At 31.2% G+C, this 23199-nt stretch overlaps 2 protein-coding genes across 5 annotated transcripts in view; one reads left to right on the top strand and one right to left on the bottom strand.

Moving 5' to 3' along the window:
* LOC107453616 (SCY1-like protein 2) overlaps positions 1–15337 on the top strand; it is a 556894-nt gene extending 541557 nt beyond the window's left edge. For all 4 annotated transcript variants that reach the window (XM_087169467.1, XM_087169470.1, XM_087169468.1 and 1 more), the window contains 3 exons: positions 353–564; positions 3674–3841; positions 13652–15337. In XM_087169467.1, coding sequence (XP_087025593.1) covers positions 353–564; positions 3674–3841; positions 13652–13678 — 407 coding nt within the window. In that variant the 3' untranslated portion in view covers positions 13679–15337. The remainder of the gene's footprint in view (positions 1–352; positions 565–3673; positions 3842–13651) is intronic.
* LOC107453622 (ankyrin repeat and BTB/POZ domain-containing protein 2) overlaps positions 1–23199 on the bottom strand; it is a 442842-nt gene that overhangs the window by 206208 nt on the left and 213435 nt on the right. The window lies entirely within an intron of this gene.

The raw sequence follows: 23199 nt of genomic DNA, 5'->3' as shown, positions 1-23199 counted from the left end.
TAAATACTTTTTATTCATCCACTCAAATTCAAATACATTTTTTGAAAATTTGTTGTAGATGACACTAGATGGTAATACAGTTTTTTTTTCAAATATTAATTACATTTAATGAATTAATTTTATTTTTATATGGGAGAAAAGAATTAAAACTATTTAATAAAAAGCAACTAAAATCAAAAAAATTTCCTTGTTGACCTAAATAGAAATTGACTTTTAAAACAAATTTTATGTTGCTTGTTTCGAATGAAACTGGAGAGCATTCACTTTTGTTAAGGAAGTTTTTGTATAAAAAGTTCCTTTTGTTTTAACTTCAGACTCCTTCATGCCATTCTCACCATTTATTTTCTTCCAGCATCCTCGTCTCCAGACTCGAACTTGCTGTCGGTGCAGGGCAATCTTCCTGGCAGACGTCATTCAGACAACACCATCCAGCCTCCCCGGATCCTGGTGGCCCCAGCCAGTCCGGACGGTAACATGAAGAGGGGGGCCAGCGCTGGAATGTTGCCCATCAGAAGACACTCTGGAGGTCAAGACAATCGGTTCAACAACTGGTCTCCAAGAGTGGTACGCATCCATATTATATAAAACGCTAATACGTACGTATGTATCAATAAAACCGATGATATTTCTTTTCTCGCGCTGGCAACAGTTTTCATTTTTAATTGATTGGATTCGGCGCGCAAGAGAACGTAGTGAGCATCATATGGCTAATCCATGTTATATAAAACGCTAATACGTTTTAATTGATAGGCTTCGGCGCGCAAGAGTACGTAGTGAGCATCATATGTCTAATCGGGTGAATTCTCACCGAATTATCAAAAAAATTCTCACAAAATTATCGTCATCGAAGCCGATGCTTTACATCCGGCTTTCAGTACTATTTCATATTGTTTTACAACACATGGTTTTAGCCCTCTGGTGAAAAAGACTTAAAGTCAAAACTTACAACAGTTACTTTTCTCAACAACTGAAATTTAGAATAGTGCGATTAAGAAAAATATGCGAACTGTTTGCAATTTCAAATTAATATTGAAATGTACAGGTTTAGAATTTTCTACAGTGAAAAGTTTTCGGAACTTCAGTGTTCAAAAAAGTATACAAAAGCTAGACGTTAAGAACGTATCCAATGAGCGAGTAAAGCGAGCATCGGATTGCGAAGCAATCCGAAATGAACTGCGAAAGCAGTTCCGGAGGTTGGCGAGCGCCAGCGAGCAAGGGGCGAAGCCTCCTAGTCCTATGAATATCTATTCGTTATTGAAATTTATGAAGAAAAAAAAATTATAATTAAATTTAAATAGAAAACATGGTGAGTAGCGCTTTTAAAAAGTGCTTATAGGTGCTTATTTTTGATTTTCGTTTTTTAAAAGCCCTTAAAGGTGCTTATTTATGGGGTGTTTTGAAAGAGTGCTTAATGTTCCCTTTTCGAAGATGAGATTTTTTTTTCCTTACCATGTCGATTTTCGCAACGTATTATGCAAAAACGTGCTTTTCACACTGTTCTATTCAACGTTTTCACAATTCAATCAACCACAATCTATTTCAGCGTACCGTCAGTCCATAGCGTATGAAAGCGCCAATCATTTTACATGTTTGATGAAATACTTGGGAGTCCGCATGTGCGTCAACTGAGCTGGGTACGGTGAGATTCTTGCACTCTCATGTGCAACTCTGCTACATTTTGCAACTTATTCTCAATTTCAGGTTTCATTTTCCAACCTCCGAAATCGAACCGAAAATTCTCTCGATCTTTTTATAATGGCTAATTTAATCGGGAAAAAGAGTTCTTTGTCGGAAACTAGTTATTTTATAAAAATCGCGTAAAGTCTGTGAAAATTATTTTATATTTTGCTAACGTATATTGTGCATAAAGATATTTTTTGAGTGCTTAAAAAGTACTTAAAAGGTGCTTATTTTTTGTTGAAAGATTTGGCTACGCACTCTTGAAAAGTAACATGAATGTAATGCAGGACTTCATTAAGGGACATTCTGCATGCATTCACATAGGGGTTTTTTTTCGTTAATAACTGTTTAACAAGACAAATAACACTTGTGTTTTGTTAAGCAGTTAAGGCCTGTTTGCACGGTCCAAGTTCTTGAATCCGAGAAATTGGAGGGATTTCTCTCTCCAAGAAATTGGATGATTCGTCGACGCTATCCAAGTTCTGGAATGCCACTGATTTTTCGGAAGAAAAATTTGCGCATGCGCATTGTTCATATTCAACATATTGAAATCACACTTAATGAATTTAAAATTACTTATTGAATTCAAATAAAATCAAAATACCTCAAATAGACCCTAACAGATTAATTTATTAGGACTAAAATATATGGAAATAGACAACAAAATGACATAATCTGATGGCTTTCTTGTTGACGTCACGAAATTTAAGAAGCTGATTGGTTTAGGGAAAAAAAACTTGGATGAAAAGTAGAACATGCTCCACCATCTTCCAAGGACTTGAACCAAGTACTTGGATGATCGTTTACGCGATCCAAGCTCAAAGTAAAACAAGTTTCCATCAATTTCAATCAATCTTCGTCCGAGAACTTGGATCGTATCAACAGGTTTTTAGGGACACGAATAACAGTTTTGTTAAACAGTTCTGCACACAAAAGCTCCCATCTGATTGCCTGCAGGATGTCCTCTGATGAAGTATTACATTCATGATGGAAAATGTTTGTTTTAATCCCAGTTACTTTTCCACTTCAATTTAATTATAATTCTCTAATGTTTCATAAATTTATTTGAAGACAAATTTTGAGCTGCTTTAGCGTTTTTCAAATTTGACTTTGGATTTGTTTTATTGTTTTTCCGTTACGCCTTCCAATATTTTACCAGATTGTTTTATCTAAGAATATAATTGATCCTGTGGGGCGCATATTATCGACTACGTCAACCTTCATCTATGGAAAGGTACCTCGCTGATAGAATCGAGTTAACATGTCTTATATACTAGTGAATTGGAACTGTATTTTTGCAATGATAAGCACACTGCAGTACTCCCTCACCAGAATTATATTTGTGACAGAATTCGATTAATGGATACCACTAGTTGATTCATTGCTGTTTTGTGAGGAGCCGGGAGAGCTGTATTAATATCACCGGACTTTTTAAATGCTGATCATGAGAGCTGTATTAAGCTCATTCTCTTAGTCGCTCCTGTATTGCCATTAGCAATCGAGTGCACACAGGCCAACGTTGCGTGTGATCTTGACTGAGTAGCATCGTCGCTAGGAGGTGGATAATGTCACAGTCACAAGTAGCAAGTCAGCTGTTCAATGGGGAATCCATCGAAGTAGGCGTGTTCAAATCGAAGTGGGCGTGTTCACATCACGTCCAAAAGTCACCGATGTTGGAAGAGGTTTTATCGATAATGTCAACCTTCATCTATGAAAAGGTACCCCGGCATTGAATCGAGTTAACATGTCTTATATAACAGTGAATTGGAATTGCATTTTTGTAATGGTAGACATACTACACATTCGTGATTTAAATTAGAGTTAACATCAAAAAAAAAGTGTACTACATAGGCTTACCCTAACTTTATTACCATCTTTCATGATCTATTACAAACTTTTCTGGTGAGAAATCTAGTGTTGGAAATATCTTGCCTGTTATATGCAAATATTTAAGAATGTTTCTTTTTAATTATATTTCACCTGTTACTTATAGGTCACTCCGAACTTCAATATTGAATTTTCAACGCCATCTAGACCAGGAATGAGACGTTATTCTGCTGCTGCAGTGTGTGCTACAGACCTGCAACGGAATGCAGCACAAGTACCAGGTGCAAATCCCAATCAGGCATCCAGCCTCTTGCAACAAATAGGAACTGGAATGGTAATTGATAGCATTACACTACATATAATTAAATTTATTAATTAAATAATTAATATAATTAAATTCCAGTAAAATTAATTCTTCTCTGTTAAAGGCCAACAACACAAATCCATTCCAATTTTTTTAACAACAATGATATTTTTAATAATTAAATAATTTATCTATTTATTTGAAGTTTAAAAACAATTCAAAACACGCCATCTAAGTCCTCAACTACTCAATTTGTTAAATCCTTTTTATTTTATTTTAATAGAGTAAGAATTTAGAGAGTAAAAGAGTAGAGAGTTTTTATTTTAATAGAGTCAGAATTTAGAGCGTAAAAATGTAGAGAGTTTTTATTTTAATAGAATAAGAATTTGGAGAGTAAAAGAGTAGAGAGTTTTTATTTTAATAGAGTCAGAATTTAGAGCGTAAAAATGTAGATAGTTTTTATTTCAATAGAATAAGAATTTGAGAGTAAAGGAGTAAGAAGTTTTTATTTTAATAGAGTAAGAATTTAGAGAGTCAAAGAGTAGAGAGTTTTTATTTTAATAGAGTAAGAATTTAGAGATTAAAAGAGTCGAGAGTTTTTATTTTAATAGAGTAAGAATTTAGAAAGTAAAAGAGTCGAGAGTTTTTATCTTAATAGAGTAAGAATTTAGAGAGTAAAAGAGTAAAGAGTTTTTATTTTAATAGAGTAAGTAGTTAGAGAGTTAAAGTGTCGACAGTTTTTATTTTAATGTTGTGAGAATTTAGAGAGTAAAAGAGTAGAAAGTTTTTATTTTAATAGAGTAAGAATTTAGAGTAAAAGAGTCGAGAGTCTTTATTTTAATAGAGTAAGAATTTAGAGAGTAAAAGAGTAGAGAGTTTTTATTTTAATAGAGTAAGTAGTTAGAGAGTTAAAGAGTAGACAGTTTTTATTTTAATGGTTTGAGAATTTAGAGAGTAAAAGAGTAAAGAGTTTTTATTTTAATAGAGTAAGAATTTAGAGATTAAAAGAGTAGAGAGTTTTTATTTTAATAGAGTAAGAATTTAGAGAGTAAAAGAGTAGAGAGTTTTTATTTTAATAGAGTAAGAATTTAGACAGTAAAAGAATAGAGAGTTTTTATTTTAATAGTTGTAAATTTTAATAGAGTGGGGCATATCAATAAGTGTCTATGTTTCTTTTATTTTCAAATTTCCAAATGTTAAAATTATTTACATTATATGGAATGTAAAACGGATATTACACATTTTTGTTAACGAGTAACAAGTAGGATATTTCAGTATATATTCTAAAAACCAGATATTGTATTCTGAGTCTTCAATAAAATATTTTTACTGAACTTATATCATGAGTTACATATTTAAAGTTGTTAACTTTTTATATCTATTGAAATGTCATTCTAAAAAGTATTATTTTCTTTTTATTTAAACACTTTTAAGGAAATTAATTATGGACAGTTTTAAGTTGTTTGATAATTAAGAGTAAAAAATTAAAATTACTGTTTTGTGCATTTAAAACATTTTTAATTGTTAAAAACATGCACATTTTCAAAAGAAATCAGCTCTTTTTTTCTTTCAATTTCGCTCCATTGAAAAATATATAAATATGCTAGAATAATTGCCTACATTATCTAAAAACTAACATCAATAAGAAAAGTACCGTAAATTTTACTCAGAGAAACATTTTGGATTAAACAAACATTTATAAATAAAAAACTATTTTAATGTAATTTTTTCAACGCACTTTATTCAATTATTTATTTACAATACACTTTACCTAAAGACGCACTTCAATTTTAAAAAGTAAATATCTTCGTAATAATTGTCTTCAGAATCGTTCGATGAGTTTGTAGCGAAAGGATATTATTTTTCTAAAGTAATACGATGACCTTCTATACCTATGCAAGAAAAATTTTCGAAAATAGCTTGATAAAGTTGTAATTATGCAAGAACGAATTTTCGAAAATAGTTTGATGAACTTGTAATTACTAAAGATTAATTTTCGTAAATAGCTTGTTTAAGTTTTGAATATGCAAGATAAATCTTAAAAGAAATTCGATGCTCTGATCTTTCTGTAGCAATATGGTGAAATTGCAAATAGGAAGGACTAATTTTTAAAAGTAATGAATTTTATGCAGAAGAAATTTCGAAAATTATTTGATGAATAGTTTGAGATTAATTAAAATAAAATGTTCGTTTTCTCTATTGTAAAAGTTATGAATGTAGACAGGGGCCCGTCTTAGCCTAATAAAAACTTCTTTGGGGCCCCCCTCTGAAGTATATGGAGGTATTTAAAATTTTCACCTCATTATACAGATATAGATATTTCACCTCATATGAAGCTAGAAAATTGACTCGAATCTATAATAGCTATAAAGTCGCCTCCACCCTTTTAATGGTATCGTTCTGTCCACTATATTCATTTTCTGACAATTCTATATCCATTCATGCCGAATGCAGTTTTCTGATTGTTAACTTTGTCGTCTAGTTGCGAAAAATTCACATCCTTGCTGACATTAGGGCGAAATTCAGCTAAATTTTCGCAATGACGATGGCTCACTTAAGCCAATCAGAAGCCTGTATTTTTGTAAAATATCGCATTTTGCGATATGTGAAAATACAGGCTTTTGATTGGCCAAATTTGTCCATCGTAATTGCAAAAAATCTGCTGAATTCTGCACTAGAAAGCCGGGGATTTACGAAATATAGATTTATTGTGTTCATACAATAGATATTAATGAAGAAGCTAACATAAAACAGATGGATTTTACACTGTACTGATATTTTGTTTAAAAAAAAGTTCATCAAAGAAGGAGACCTAAAATAAATTTTTAATTCGATTTGGGGGCCGCTTCTGATGTGGGGCCCGGGGCAACTGCCCCGTATGCCCTTGCCTTTGTCAGGCTCTGAATGTAGATTAAACTAAATAATAAAAAAAAATAACTGTTTTAAAAAATGTCCCTATTTGTCACCATATCTGAAAGAAGTTCGTTCATGTATTTGAAAACCGTCATCACGAAATAGTGGATAGTTTTAATTTTTTGGATTCTATATAGACACGAAACTTGACTTAATTGAAAGTTGTGTTTAATCTGCCAGTCTAAAAGCACTTTATTTAGAGCTGTAAAGCAAACAAAGCTGTAGAGCTGTAGAGCTGTAAAGCATACAAAGGCAAAGTTATTTTTTTTTTAAAAAAATTAAAGTTAAGCAGCCTGGTAGACAGTTGCCGGAAGTCAGGGCTAAAGAGAATAGAAGAGCTGGTTCACTCCTTTGAAGTATCTCTTGCCGCGCCGATCCTCCGACGTCACTCTAGTGACGTCACTTTGGCGTAAAGCTCGCACTTTTACTTCAAGAACGGAGCGTTTGGCCTTACTAGCTCTAACTAATATTGGATCATTTCTTTTTGCGAGATATTCTAAGACATTTGTTATTTTCTATAATGACTTTCCTCAGTTTTTGCAGTGAATTTACAAGAATTTAAAACTATTATCGAAATGCCAGTTTGTGCGATTGCAACTTGCAAAAATTCTGATATAAAAACAAAAGGAAAAAGTATAATTTTTCGCGTGTTCCCTAAAGTAAATGAACAACTACGTAAAGAATGGATTCCGAAATGACACAGTTAATATAAAACCGCAATACGTTTATTCTGTCGTAAAGAACTTTTATAAAAATTCATTATCTAAATAGAAACCGCCTCGCTACTTCATAAATAAAGGCAGGTGAAAAGAATTAAAAAATAGATAAAGTCAAAGAAAATTAAAATGTATGTAAAAAGTATAAATAAAATATATAGTATATAGTTGAAATTCTCCTAATTTCATAACATATTTTTTAATGTAATTATTCTAAATATTTATGATTTTTTTTAAAAATTATATTCTCTTCAATTTAAATATCTATATATTACATCATCGTAAATTTAAATGTCTATAAACAATTGTAAAATTTCTGATGTCATTATGAACCTAAATTATTATTTTGTTTCAGTAATTAGCGTTTAAGGTTGATGTTTCCTAATGATTAAGTATGAACAAATTGCTATTAACGACATATTTTAAAATCAGGGATTCTAAATTTAACTTAACTTATCTTTATAAAAGAATATGTAGATAAAAAAAGTGTCGATATATGCCTTCATTTTTCTTAATAGTTAAAGTTAAAACTGAACTTTTTAAAATAAAGTATTTATCGTGTCATTTTCACCAACTAGCAAAACATTTTTATAAGTTTAAAATGGTATTTTTTTAATATAATAACCAAGAAAGTTTTTTTTGAACTGTGTTTATGAACGGAAATAATGTGTTAATTACGTAAAGTTTGAAGGCCAGAAAAAGTCTAACTTATTTTTACAAGAGAAAGATGCAAAGTTATCATATCTTTGCTTGCGATCTCCGAGATCTGCAGACACAGTGACGTCATGAGGAGGGAAATCGTAGCTTCAGCTCTAAGAGCGGAGTGAACTAGCCCTTGTATTCTCTTTAGCCCTGGCCGGAAGTAGCACGCTGCAAATAGCGAAACTACCGTAGTCGCTACGTTTTTCAGTAGCTTGTAGTATAGTAGGGGAGAGTGGGGTCAATTGTAACATTTTTTACTTAACTATTTTTAACTAACAAAAAATCCAATATATTATTAGTATTAATTGACAGACGAGTAAAGTAGACTCTCCTCTAGTAGAAAAAAAAATAAATACCTTATTTTAAATGTTGTTATATTAGTTATTAACAATTTTTGACAGTCGTGCACATGTTACAATTGTCCCCACTTACGGGGTCAATTATAACAGTTCATAAATTCAACTCAAACATAGTTAATCATACAGATTATCATAGTTGTAATATATTTTTTTATTGATTAAAATAGTAGTGATATTTTAGGAGTAAAAATAATAATGAGCAGAGACCTAAAGGGTTAAAAGTTTTAATTTGTGCTGTGAAAGGTGACAAATAAAATAATGCACATGCAACATAATATAAATGATATATGAAACTATTTGTGGTTCTTAAAGAGTTAAGCAATGGTTTGTAAACATAAGAAATGGGACCTAAAAGGTTAAACAATTGCAATTGAAATTATGAATTTATTTTCAGCTGTTACAATCGCCCCTTTACTTATTGTTACAATTGTCCCCAAGACGCCATTTCAGCTTCATTTGTTAAAAACAATGCTAGTTAATTGACATAACTAATATTTTTCTTTTTGAAATGTTAATTAAGGTGTCCACTTACATATTCGGTTACTAATTTTTATTTTTTTAAACAAAATTACTTTGTTACAATATAATATTCTAATACCAAAAAAAGTACTTGCGTGGCGTGAAAATATCTTTTGTGATGTAACTCTTTCAAAAGTACACAAAAATGGTTGCCAGCAGGAGTGTACATGTAGATTTATTAAATACACCTTGTGCGCCACCTAGGAACCAAATCTAGAACCCGACACTCGAAATTTTTGCTCTGTTACAATCGTACCCTGTTACAATTGACCCCACTCTCCCCTACGCTATATTTTAAAAGCAGTAGTGTAGTGAGTAGGGCAAAAAAAAAGTAGTTTGTAGCGATTCTTGTAACGTTAGTTCGATAAGGAAACTAAGCTCTAACTCAAAAAAAAAAAAAAAATTCAAATCTGATTGCTGCAAATTCTTCTCTGGCCCGTCAACGTACACAATGAGGATGCCTCTGTGGCCCAGAGTCAATAAGATCTACGTCTGATGGTCGGAAAAATGGGTGCGAAATCTCCCTATTAGCAACATGCAATACACAGTGTTGTCTAACGAACAATTGTTTTCAAGTCATACAGTATTTAAGAAAGCAAATACTTTTAATTCTAATTATTAGAAATGTCCTCATTCCATTTTTTGCGCAAACATTTTAAGTTAAAATTCTTTTAACTACTTTAACGACAAATCATGCTCCATTGAAGGCATGATTATAAATATAAAAAGAGGATATCTATACTTTACTAGAATTGCTATTAACTCATTTTTCAACTATGGAGGAAGGAAAAAAAATACCTCATTCAGTGTTTAACAAAGAAAGAATTCCTTTTGAAACAGTTCCAAATTGTTCATAAGTGTTAAATTAAATGACATTGGGACGCGTTATGAAACTGAATATGAACTGCTAGACAATATGTCTAGAAACTCTATTCATATCTATTTCTTTCCCCTTGACTGCCAAACATAATAAAAAAAAATTTTAATGAAATGTTCTTTTTTACATTGTACGAAAAATGGACTGTTATTGCAAAAAGAAGACGAAATATTATTAGAATTTTCATATAAATACAAATAGTGAATGCGCTAGTCGTAATCCTGTTTTTACAAACCTTTAAAATTTTGCGACTTTATTTTTAAACCAAAAACTGTCGATTTATTTCATGTTCTTTTCTTTTTTCATTTTGCATTGTTTACATTTAAAACTCTTTCGGCAACAGACGAAAATTCTCAGCTATTTTTTTAATTTCTTCGGGAATTGGAATTACATCAACAAAAAATATTTCGAAGCATCAAGCGATTAGTCATGAAATCAAAATGAAGAATCTTATTTTTAATTGAGATTTTGCACCAAAAATTTAAATAGATATCATTTTCATTTGCCTTCATTCTCCATCAAAGGAAAATATCTTACTTTATATTAAAATCTAATAATGGTGTAGCAGTTTAAAATTTTTGTCCATGCATTTTTATTGGTCGGTAGGATCCAGTTTTTCCTCATTCATTTCCATATTGTTTAGCTATCAGCATGAAATTAATAAAATTCATAAAGGTATTGTTTTTCTAAAAACTAGTGGTCTGCGCCCCCTGCTCGCAACGCTCGCCAACCCCCGAAAATTGCTTCGTAATCCTATATGGTTTGCTTCGCAAACCAATCTCGCTTCGCTCTCTACTAACTTAGGTACATTGCAAATGCACAAAATTCTAAGAATTCAAATCCATATAAAAACTTTTTTTTTTGTCTTTCTTTTTTTTAAATTACATCTTTTTAGTAAATACTAAGTCATTAAAATAGATTTGAATTCAAATAAATGACATGTAATTCGTTAAAATTATTAGAAATGTGCTATAGTATAATTCGTGATATAAATCAAAAATCGTCAAGTAAATTCGTAATATATAAATTCGTGAAAAAAAGGGCTTTCGACAAAATACTAAAATAGAGATCTATCGACAAAAACTACTCACTTCTGCCTAGCTTAATAGTATGAGATTGCCGCTGCTGATGCTCTCTGGTTATTTCAATTTCCGTTTTTAAAAGCGCTATATGTTGAGCCACCTCAGCTAGATTTGGTATGTGACATTTTTAGCGGCAATCATTGGTCGATTCGCCGTGTAAGAGAAATAGTAGCGTAAACAAAACAAAGCAAACGTTGCCACCGGCGGAAAAGAAATACAGCCAAAATTTGGGAACCACGTTAGAGAATTATATATATTAGATGTTCTTGTATCCCCAATGTAAAGTTATTTTCCTGTACTGCTATTATTACGCTTTTAATTCAAGAGTTTGTAACCAAGAGTATTGTTTTTTATTATTATTATGTAATTCTACGCTACATTTTAATGTAAAGTTATTTAGAAAAGTGGTCTAATCTTATTAACCCGTTTTACAATTATTATTTTTGTGCAAATAACGTTAATTTGCTGTTATAAATTACAGTTGAAGAGTTCTGTTAAATGATTTAGAATTTAACGATCAGCTTCTTCCACAATAAGACGCAAGCAAAAATAGTAGGGGAGAGTAGGGTCAATTGTAACAGGGTACGATAGTAACAGAGCAAAAATTTTGAGTGTCTGGTTCTAGATTTGGTTCCTAGGTGGCGCACAAGGTGTATTTAATAAATCTACATGTACACCCCTTCTGGCAACCATTTTTAAGTACTTTTAAAAGAGTTACATCACAAAAGATATTTTCACGTTACGTAAGTACTTTTTTTGGTATTAGAATATTATATTGTAACAAAGTAATTTTGTTTAAACAAATTAAAATTATTAACCGAATATGTAAGTGGACACCTTAATTAACATTTCAAAAAAAAAAGATTAGTTTTGTTAATTAACTAGCATTGTTTTTAACAAATGAAGCTGAAATGGCGTCCTGGGGACGATTGTGACAATAAGTAAAGGGACGATTGTAACAGCTGAAAATAAATAATCTTGTGTTTACAAACTCTTATTACTTAACTCTTTAAGAACCACCAATAGTTTCCTATATCATTTATATTATGTTGCATGTGCATTATTTTATTTGTCACCTTTCACAGCATAAATTAAAATTTTTAGCCCCTTAAAGTTAAAAGTTTAACCCTTTAGGTCTCTGCTCATTATTATTTCTACTCCTAAAATATCTCTACTATTTTGATCAATAAAAAAATATATCACAACTATGATAATGTGTATAATTAACTATGTTTTAGTTGAATTTATGAACTGTTACAATTGACCCCGTAAGTGGGGACAATTGTAACAAGTGCACGACTGTCAAAAAATTTTAATAACTAATATAATAGCATTTAAAATAAGGTATTTATTTTTTTTTTCTAGCAGAGGATAGTCTACTTTACTCGTCTGTCAATTAATACTAATAATATATTGGATTTTTTTTTTAGTTAAAAATAGTTAAGTAGAAAATGTTACAATCGACCCCACTCTCCCCTATTTAATATATCCGCCCGTTTGGTAAGCGAAAATATTAAATTATAGTTGTGAGCTCATCAAATTTGTTTGAACAATATAATGTTATAAGAAGATAAATGTTACTTTTAAAAATGATTACTCAGAAAAAGTACTTCTGTTCTCCAATAGATCTAAATATTTATAGTAGTAATGGTTATATTTGCACGTGGGAAAGTGGAGGCACAAGCGTAAGCAAACAAAATTCTTTTTAGTGTATTGACCAAATTATTCGACGCACTATTAGATTCTGCAGCATCCTTTCTCTCGTTTCGGGTTAAATTCGTTTCCGGACTAAATTTTCTTCTTTATGCGCCGTTCGCTAGTTAAAAATATTTTAGCATTAACTAGGGCATTTATTATTTAGGACCTTCACTTATTATTTAAAATGTTATTTTCATACTATGCCCTTTTTGAATTTGTATAAATCAGTTTCATTCTTTGATTGTGTGAAATTTCGTAATTGTGTCTCCCTTTTTTGTTTTTTTAACATTTTTAATGACTTTTGATCCATTTTTGACCAAAGAGTCCATTGGCGAAATGAGTGTTGTTTTGGGTTTGATGGCGTGCCTACCTTGTTTCGACGCCATCACACTTATCAACTGTGTTCAAGAGTAACAGTGCGTACACGTCGTCATTGCATGCGTTGCTATGGCGACCGTTGCTGTTTGATACATTTTTTTAGAATTCATTTTTTTTCACTTTTAATTTTGTTGCGCATTAAGTTGGTGAGTTTGTTTTTGAGATATGAAAACCAGAGAGATCCCATAAATACTTCTTGAGTTGTGAATAAAAGAGAATTTCATCATTTGAGCGATATTTTAGTTTTTATTGTTTTAATTAAGAATCAGAAATTCTAACCTACAGTTCAAACTGGATCGTTTTCTATACTTATTCAGATTGTTGTCCAAAAAAAATTGGACAACAATCGTTTAGCCAACGGGTAACCTGTGATCGCCTTTAGTCGATCCCAATTTATTCTTTAATTTCATTAAATGCGGCTGGAAAAAAAATTTTTATTTCGAAAAATAATCACAAATTTTATAAAAAACAAAAATATCATTTTAAGTTTCGAAAAAATTCTTTGCTTTTTTTTTTAGTTGAAGTTCTTATGCACTTTAAAGCTTAAATGAGATAAATATGATATGAAAATAATAATTTTTTTTTTTTTGATTTAGCAACAATTGTTCTCTGGTAAGCAGTGATGCAAGGAGTATTTACCTCGCCAAAGGAGCCAGAGGTGGACACATTTCGCGCCAAGTAGTTCAGTGACTGAAAACAGGATCCAAGTAGTCATCTAAAGACAATAAGGCCTCTGCAATTCCCTTCTTCTCAAAGATAGTATCTGAACTGCAAACACTGCAAGACAAGGTCTTGCACTCGACAATCTGTAAAAAAAAAAAAAAATTAATTAAAATCCCGCAGATGTCTAAAGTCGATAGTTTACATTTGGGGTGGTCCATATTGACCAGTCCTATAGACACAGGGGTGGACTGGAGAAAATGAGTTTTTCTTATTGTATTGTATAAACGTATTATAAAGCTGTTGATATTTTCCTTCCCATATTCATGTATATGAATTTTAAGTGTGGATGTTATGAATCTATACAAATGAGCGTTTTACGACATTTTTACGAGCGTTAATGTTCGATGTGGTTTTGATGTATCGTGCCTGTTCCCTTTATCCCCCAAACATTCGATCGAATTCAGTTTTTTTTAAGAAAAAAGAGAGCTATATAAATCCCTTTCTACAAGTAAAATATGTCAATTTTCGCTTACACCACACCACCAAGAAGTTGCTTAAAAATTTACAGTTGCGTTGCATTCAAGTGTTACAGTTAAACCTGACAAGATGACCACCCTTGAGAGCTGACAGCTTTTATCCAGAACGGAATGGAACTACAGTCGGACTTCTGTTTAACGATTTTTACATTTTGCGATTTTTTTTTCCGAGGAACCAAGAACATTTTGGAAATTTCTTCCAAATTGCGAAGTAAATTTTCTATTTAACAAACTTTTCTTTTAGTTCCACTTTCCCTATATCCCAAAATATCTCTAACTTGTAAACACTTTATATGGGGAAAATGACTTTGAATTGATTTTCGAAGCCACTTAACTTTTAGAGAAAGCAATAAAACCCCTTTCCCTTTCTGTTTGCATTTCAAACGAAACACTCAGACAAAATTGACGAATTTTATCAGTAGCAATTAAACTAAAGAACGCATGTGGCAATGTATGTTTATAAATACAGCCATAATGTTACACATAAATGTAATAAATGCAGCCATAATTTTACACATAAATGAAACTTTTTTTTAGTTGAATATGTTACTAGCATGATAGTGTAACACTGGATAATGTTTTGCTCTATTCTTGCTTTCCATGCAGATTTCGTTCATGATTAAGATTTATAAAATAAATAGTAGATACTAGTTCACAAGATAAAGGCGTATCCATTGCTATTTAAATTATGCCTAGTGTTTATGAATTTAAAACCTGTTTTGGGTTGCTTAAGTATTTCAAAATGTGATTTTCTATTTAAGCAATTTTTCATGTAACGAACTTATTATTGGGATTGAGCGACTTCGTTAAATAGAGGTCCGACTTTAATCCTAAAACATAAGAGAAAGCAAAACCTTTGCAATTTCACCTTATGTCTATCTTGAATATTGATCGCTGAGTTAAGTCTATTTTATCTAAGGGTATCATTAAAAAACCATGCATAAGTTGAACGGGAAAAAAAATGAAAACATTTTCAAAGATATTTTTTACGTTAATTTGTTATAAGTCAGAATTTTACCGAATTTTTCAAATAGTATGAAAAACTAACCAAAACCATTTGAAAGTTCACCATATAAAAAAAAACAATTAACGTGTTATTTTTAGGGATAACATGATATAAAAAAACAGTGGCACATTCCTTTTATAAGTTGGTAACCTGCCTAAATTAACCACTAAATACATTACAAGTGATCAACTTACACAGATTTTACTGTACTGCATGAAGCACACTCTCCAAGTGGAAGAGTCAGTGCTTATCTATGACATCAGAAATATTGCGTGCCTTAAGAAGGTGAACTTAGAGACCAGTGCTTTCGAAGATTAATACTTTGTGTTATAACCGACGTTTGAACAGCCAATCCAGATATCAATTGTCCTCTCCATAGTCTTGTATAATTTGAACCCAACTTTTGGGACAAGAATTGGAGATGATTCGCATTCGTGAACGACATTTTGAATGAAACTAAGCCGCATATGCGTTGCGTGGTGAGAGAAAACGCGTTAACTTCTAATTGTTGGCCCAATAGCAAGGGGGATCATAAGATGCTGTAGGATTGTTTTATTTTAAAACAGTCGTTGAACAGCCAACCCAATTTAGAGTTCACGACTACTAATGTTCAACTCCGTAACCTTGCAATTTTGAACCCAATGCAGCAGACAACGGAACTCCTGGATTAAGTATCGGGAGAACATTGCCTTGTGGAAGACTTTTTATTGGAACTAATTAGCTTTACGTGGAGAGGAAAACTACAAAGACCTCTCACGGATAGACTGACGATTGGGGACTCTAACCCATAATCCGTCTGCTACTGAGACCTACCTACCACTAAGAATCGAACCCGGTTCACCTCATTGGAAGGCGAATTCTCTATCCCCTGACCCACCAGGCTCTGCTGTAGGATTATTAAAAAATTCAGTCTTGCAAATGTCACTAGTACTTTACAATACCTCAGACTAATGGGAAAAATTTATTATTTTTTTGCTGTTGTTTGTTGTTGTTTTTTTTTAAATTCAGCCTGATATTTTCTTAGACTTATTACAATCAGCCAACATGCCCTTAGACTAATTCGGAAGTGTTGATCAGTTTGAACCTGTCAGGCTTATTGTTATAAACATTTAATTAAATTGTGTTTTTTTCCGCTATTTTGGACTTATTGCAAACTACTTGAAATTAATCAGGCTAATTAAACAAAGGATGACACATTTTCTAGCTTGCCTAAAAGTAAGTAAGCTCACGGTAAAAGTGTTAGGCTAATTAAAAAAAAATATTGGAGATTTTTCCAATTAGCCTAATAATTACGACGATAATTAGTCAAAAGCCATATACTTCAAATAGCTTACGACCCATACGCTGTATTATTTCATGATATCACTCCGCGCTTCTCAATAAGCATGAGTTCTGTACTGGTTTATAAGCTTTACACACTTAATGTAGAATGTAACATATAAACGCTTCTGTGACTTTCTAGCAACTTCTTGTGTCTTGTGGCTTTGCGATTTGAACAACCCTTCTTATGTGACTGCTGTAAATAATAATTTATATTTATAATGATTTGATGTTGTCTTAAAGATGCAGAATGTATGGCTGACTTAAGATGTTTTTCCTAGTGTAATGTCTGAAAAAAAAGGTTACTTTGCGAGTTTTAATATCATAGCAATTTTATAAGAATTGTTTATATAAATATTGCATCTACGTATCAAAATAAAACTAACTTTTTTTTTATTAGTTAATCGGTGTTTATCGTAACCATTTTTCTTTTACCCATCGGCAAAATGGGTGTCGTTTTGGGTTTGATGGCGTGCGCCCCTTATTTAGACGTCATCACACTTTTAAACTGTGTTCGAGAGTAATAGAAAAGAGCTTCGTCACTGCATGCGTTGCTATGGCGACCGCTGCTGTTTGTAAAATTTATTAGAGTTCTTTTTTTCGCTTTTAATTTTGTTGTGCATTAAGTTGGTGAGATTATTTTTGAGATAGGGGACCAGAGAGATCCCATAAATACTTCTTGAGTTGTGAATAAAAGAAAATTTCATCATTTGAACGATATTTTTGTTTTAATTAAGGATCAGAAATTCTAACCTACAGTTCAAACTAGATCGTTTTCAATATTAATTCAGGTGAATATCACAAATAAAGAGAGTAGAAAAAATATTATACAGCAACCATTTTGCCTATGGGTAACATGTGTTCTCCTTTCGGCGATGAATTTTTTTTTTTTTTTTTTTTTTTTTTTGTCTATTAAAGTCGGTTTTCGAAGTATTTTTTTTTTCTGCTAACGTTCCCTGAAAAAAACGCGTTAACATAAGGGACTCATAACATTCAGTGTCCAGCATTTGAAAAATTAATTACTGCAAATTCAAATTCTACACTACTGTATTTATCGTCTAAACTGAAACGAAAAAAAAAGATTATAAATGTAGCTAAGTAGTAAATGTTTAAAAAAAAAAAAAAAGACGTTTTTTGCTCAAATTTTCCATAACCTTTCCCTGTTTCATTCATTTAAATATGTATAAAAAATCTACTTCTGCCCAAAAATAGAATTTTAAAAAAATTTTTACCCACCTTTTTATTACATTCCATTTTTTCTTTAAATTCTATAGGAAGATTATTATATATTTTTTTTTCAAATATAAACTAATAAAAAATGTTGTAGACTACAAAAATTCAGGCCTAAAGAGAATAGAAGGGCTGGTTCACTCCTTTGAAGTAGCTCTCGCCGCGCCAATCCTCCGATTTTCTCTAGTGACGTCACTTTGGCGCAAAGCTCGCACTTTTACTTCAAGAACAGAGCGTTCGGCCTTACTAGCTCTAACTAATATTGGAGCATTTCTTTTTGCTAGATATTCTAAGACAATTGTTATTTTCTATAATGACTTTCCTCAGTTTTTGCAGTGAATTTACAAGAATTTAAAACTATAATCGAAATGCCAGTTTTCGCGATTGCAACTTGAAAAAATTTTATATAAAAGCAGAAGGAAAAAATATAATTTTCCGCGTGTTCCCTAAAGTAAATGAACAACTATGTAAAGAATGGATTCCGAAATGACACAGTTAATATAAAACAGCAATACGTTTATTCTGTCATTAAGAACTTTTACAACAATTCATTATCTAAATAGAAACCGCCTCGTTACTTCAAAAAGAAAGGCAGGTGAAAAAAATTTAAAAAATGGATAAAGTCAAAGAAAATTAAAATGTAAAAAAAAAGTATGAATAAAATATATAGTATATAGTTGGAATTCTCCTAATTTCATAACATATTTTTTAATGTAGTTATTCTAAATATTTATGATTTTTTTTAAAAATTATATTCTCTTAAATTTAAATATCTATAAATTATATCATCGTAAATTTAAATATCTATAAACAATTGTAAAGTTTCTAATGTCATTATGAACCTAAATTATTATTTTGTTTCAGTAATTAGCGTTTAAGGTTGATGTTTCCTAATGATTAAGTATGAACAAATTGCTATTAACGGCATATTTTAAAATCAGGGATTCTAAATTTAACACTACTTATTGTTATAAAAGAATATGTAGATAAAAAAAGTATCGATATATGCTTTCATTTTTCTTAATAATTAAAGTTAAAACTGAACTTTTTTAAAATAAAGTATTTATAGTGTCCTTTTCGCCAACTAGTAAAACATTTTTATAAGTTTAAAATGGTATTTTTTTAAATATAATGGCCAAGAAAGTTTTTTTGAACTATGTTTATGAACGGAAATAATGTGTTAATTACGTAAAGTTTGAAAGCAAATAACCAGAAAAAATCTAACTTATTTTTACAAAGAGAAAGATGCCAATTTATCATAATATCTTTGCTTGCGATCTCCGAGATCTGTGGACACAGTGACGTCATGAGGAGGGAAATCGTAGCTTCAGCTCTAAGAGCGGAGTGAACTAGCCCTTCTATTCTCTTTAGCCCTGACAAAAAATAAATATAAAGTAATTAATATATTACTAACTAGCCCAGTAAAATGAAAATTTTTCCAAAAAAGAAATATTTTTTAGAAAATCTTGGAAACCATGATGAAAAGGGAGATAAAGCAAAGGAAATTTTGATCTGTCAAGAGAATTATATTAGGTTGGCAACTAATGTTCAAAAAAAATTTTAAAGTGGGGCAGCATTCCCTTTTCTACACTATTAAAATTTTTATAATAAAATTCTGATAAAATCAACAGTCCGTCCATTCAATTAACCGTAAAATTTACGGGTAGGGGCTTTCCTTTGCTTCAAAACCGTGTATGGAGTACCTCTGTTTAAAACCGTTTGCAACTGGTATGGTTAAGAAGAAAAAAAACAACAGGAATACAAAATTATACAGTTTTGTAACAATATACAACTAGTTTGGTTTTAAAACCAAAAAAAATGAAATTTAACTGGAATTGGGTTTTTTGTTAGATAATAGGTATTGTAGTAAGGCTGTGGTTGAGTTGTGTTTTGTCAGGTGACTTGCAAAATGGGTCTTAATTATATTATCTAGTGGTGCCATCTATTTTGAGAAAAGGGAAATACTAGACTTTTTTGTATTAAGCAGCTGTGGTGCTGTCATCGATGTGTGAATTAGAGTTTCATGCTCCAATAACCCAGGGTCACTAATTAAAGAGTAAATCATACTGGAAACTCCTCACGCGTTGAAGGCATAGTGGAAATTTTGAATTTTCATCACTCGTTCAGCCCGTAATGAGATAGATTGATTTAACTTGTAGGTTACAGTATGTATAGTTTGTCCAAAGTAAAAACTCCCCTAGCCATTCGTCTGGACCCGTGGCTGTGAATATAGTGACGAGGTATAACTATTTCAAGTAGGGGTGTGGGGTCAAGTGTGGTTTAAGGCTTGGGTCGGCGAGAGATAGGGAATCTTTTTATTCAGTCTAATGTGTTAGCCCTAAGAGTGACGAGAAGCTATCTTCCCTGAAAGCGCTATTCTTGTTTCAATAGCAGCAGACGGCCTCAGACTTCGTGATGGGGGAGTTCTTACCATAGAGAAACTATACCCAGCTGAAAGGAACAAAGTGGTTTCATTAGTTATTTACCACACATTTATTTATATAAGATTGTTAAGGCTTCGATAATGAAAAGTAAAAATTTTAATTCTTAACCTTTAGATTCTTAACATTTAGCTGCTTAGCCTTTTGAAGAATGTGCTCACGATTTTTATTTACTGTTGGCCTAGTTGACGCAGATAATATTCTGGTTGTTTAACAGTTTTAGGTGAAAGCAGTTTATAAATGATTTTTTTCTCACAGTTAACAGTTTGGATACTATCTTTTTAATGGTTATTTGATTATTTTGGTTAAATATGGTGAAATAACAATTATAATAAATCGTCCATAATAAATAAATTGTTCACTGCACCATTTTTTCGGAAAAATTTCAAACAGTGTCTGTCGGCTCTATTGTTTGATAGGAATGTTCGTACAAAAGTTGGTTTAATCACTTCAACGACTTAACGGGGGTGTAAGAATAGCATCTTTAAGGTCAAAAATTCCATTCTTAAACTAGGCATACAAATCACGAGTGATTCCTTCAGTGACGACTACCTCTCCCTGCACAGCAGAAATGTCGCGAGCAGCTTTTACGGTCGTCAATACTTGATTGAAAACGACAACAAAAAAGGTGGTATTGAAAATGCTCATTTTTCGTGAGTTGACAGTCATTTTAATGATTTTAAAACTGACATAAATTAACTTGAACAAACAATATACAGTCGGACTTCTATTTAACGAACTTCCATTTTGCGAATTTCTTTATTTAGCAATTTTTTTCGAGGAACCAAGAATTTTTTGGAAATTTCTTCGTGAAATAACTTCCAAATTGCGAAGCGAATTTTCTGTTCAACGAGTTTTTCTTCACTTTCCCTATTTCCTAAAATATCTCAAACTTGTAAACGCATTATATGGGCGAAATGACCTAGAATTGATTTTGGAAGCCACTTAACTTTTAGAGAAAGCAGTAAAACCCCTTTCCCTTTTTGTTTGCATTTCAAGCGAAAAACTCAGACAAAATCAACGGATTTAATCAGTAGTAATTAAACTTAACGCAAGAGGTAAGTTATGTTTAATATTACTTTTATAATAAACGCAACAATAATTTTATACAAAAATTGAGCTTTTTTTAGTTGAAAATGCATGTAGCATGTACTGGATAATGTTTTGCTCTATTCTTGCTTTCCACGCAGATTTCTTCTATGGTCAAAATTTACAAAATAAATAGTGGATACTAGTTTACAAGATGAAGGTGTATCACTTGCTATTTTAATTATGTCTAGTGTTTAGGAATATAAAACCTGTTCTGTGTTATTTAAGTATTTCAAAAGGTGACTTTCTATTTAACAAATGTTCCATATAACGAACTTATTATCGAGATTTAGCGACTTCGTTAAATAGAGGTCTGACTGTATATATATTCTGCTAGAAAACAAAAGAGCCTCTTTCAAACGATCGAAAACGTTATGCCAAAAACGTTTAATGGTATGTGTAACGTTAAAATTCAAAAAAAGTGGCGGGAACTTAGTTGCCAACACAATATAGATTTGGAGGAAAGGTCCGGTAAATCTCAAATTGCTTAGCATTGTAACTTGCTTAAAAACATTTTATCAATGAACGTAAAAAAATAAGAATTATTATTTCATTACTTCCTAAGATTTTACACTGGAAAAGTCCCTTATCTTTCATTTTTATCTTGCAAACAAGCAGCAAGTATTCAGTAACTAATCTGAAATTTAAAGGGATCTTATTTTGTTAGGCTTTTTCATTTTACTACTTACTTATGACTAGAGCCCGGATTTTGATGACCTAAAAAATCTCAACTAATGCCCTTAAAAAGTGCAAAAAATGACCCTAAAAAGGACAAAAAATGCCCTTAAAAATCCAAAAATTGCGCAAAAAATGCCTTAAATAAAGAAAAAATATTGAATTAAAAAATGTTTTGCTCTTTAAAACTATTATGAGTCATTTAAAAAATATAAAGCAATGCAATACTTGTTCTGCGTTCATTAAAGTTTGAAAAATTTGTTTTATATCCTAAAATAACAAAAAAAGGAAAATATATTGACACCAAAATATTTTTATTTTGTATAGAAACTTAAATGAATATAACAACTTCCATCTCATAATATTACTGAATATCAGAATTACATTTGATTATTAATTGTTTTTTGATAATTTGAAATGTAAACGAGAGTCTCTTGTCTGAAAGTAAATTTTCATTCCTGCAGAAGCTTCTTTCAACGTCTACTGATGTTATAGGTGCGTACTTGAAAAAAACGGTCTCACTTACTGACAATTCTTCTTCAATTTGAAAAGATTTTGCTTCACCTGTTAATATTCTATAGATTTTCTTCATTGTTTGGAAGCCAGTGTAATAATGAAAATTGATAAAAAAATAATAAAAATTGGAAAAAATTAACAAAAAACTTTAAAAAATGCATTAAAATGCAAAATACGCCCCAAAATTTAAAGAAAAATACCCTATAAATCTAAGAAAATGCTCCAAAAGACAAAAAATGCAAAAAAAATGCAAATGTCATCAAAATCCGGGCCTTACTTATGACAAACCTATCTTATTTAAAAATTCACATAATATATCATCCTTAAGGCTACAGTGGACTCTTAATAAGTTTTTCTTAAAAAATAAGGTTACATTGCTGTAACTTGTAGAAATTGTTTACATTTAGATAGAGAACATAAAAAAAATTTATAATTTGATGCATAATTCATGCTATAACAGGAAAAGTTTACATTTTGTCGAATTATTGTGAAGTTTAAATTAGCTCTTTGAGCTAAATTTTTCCTTAAATTCAAAATCTATTTGTTGGTTTCAACTCTTCAAATTGTAGGGGGGGGGGGGGGATTTGCACATTTTTCTATTAATTTTTCTACTAGAAAAAGCAAGTTTAGGCTTTAAAAAAATATTTAAAAAAACCTGAAAAGCGTCC

Source organism: Parasteatoda tepidariorum, chromosome 8, assembly GCF_982258835.1.
Source record: "Parasteatoda tepidariorum strain Cologne lab strain chromosome 8, Ptep-v5.0, whole genome shotgun sequence".
NCBI classification, from domain to species: domain Eukaryota; kingdom Metazoa; phylum Arthropoda; class Arachnida; order Araneae; family Theridiidae; genus Parasteatoda; species Parasteatoda tepidariorum.
Note: the sequence above shows the minus strand (reverse complement) of the source record. Positions and strands in the feature narration are given on the sequence as shown.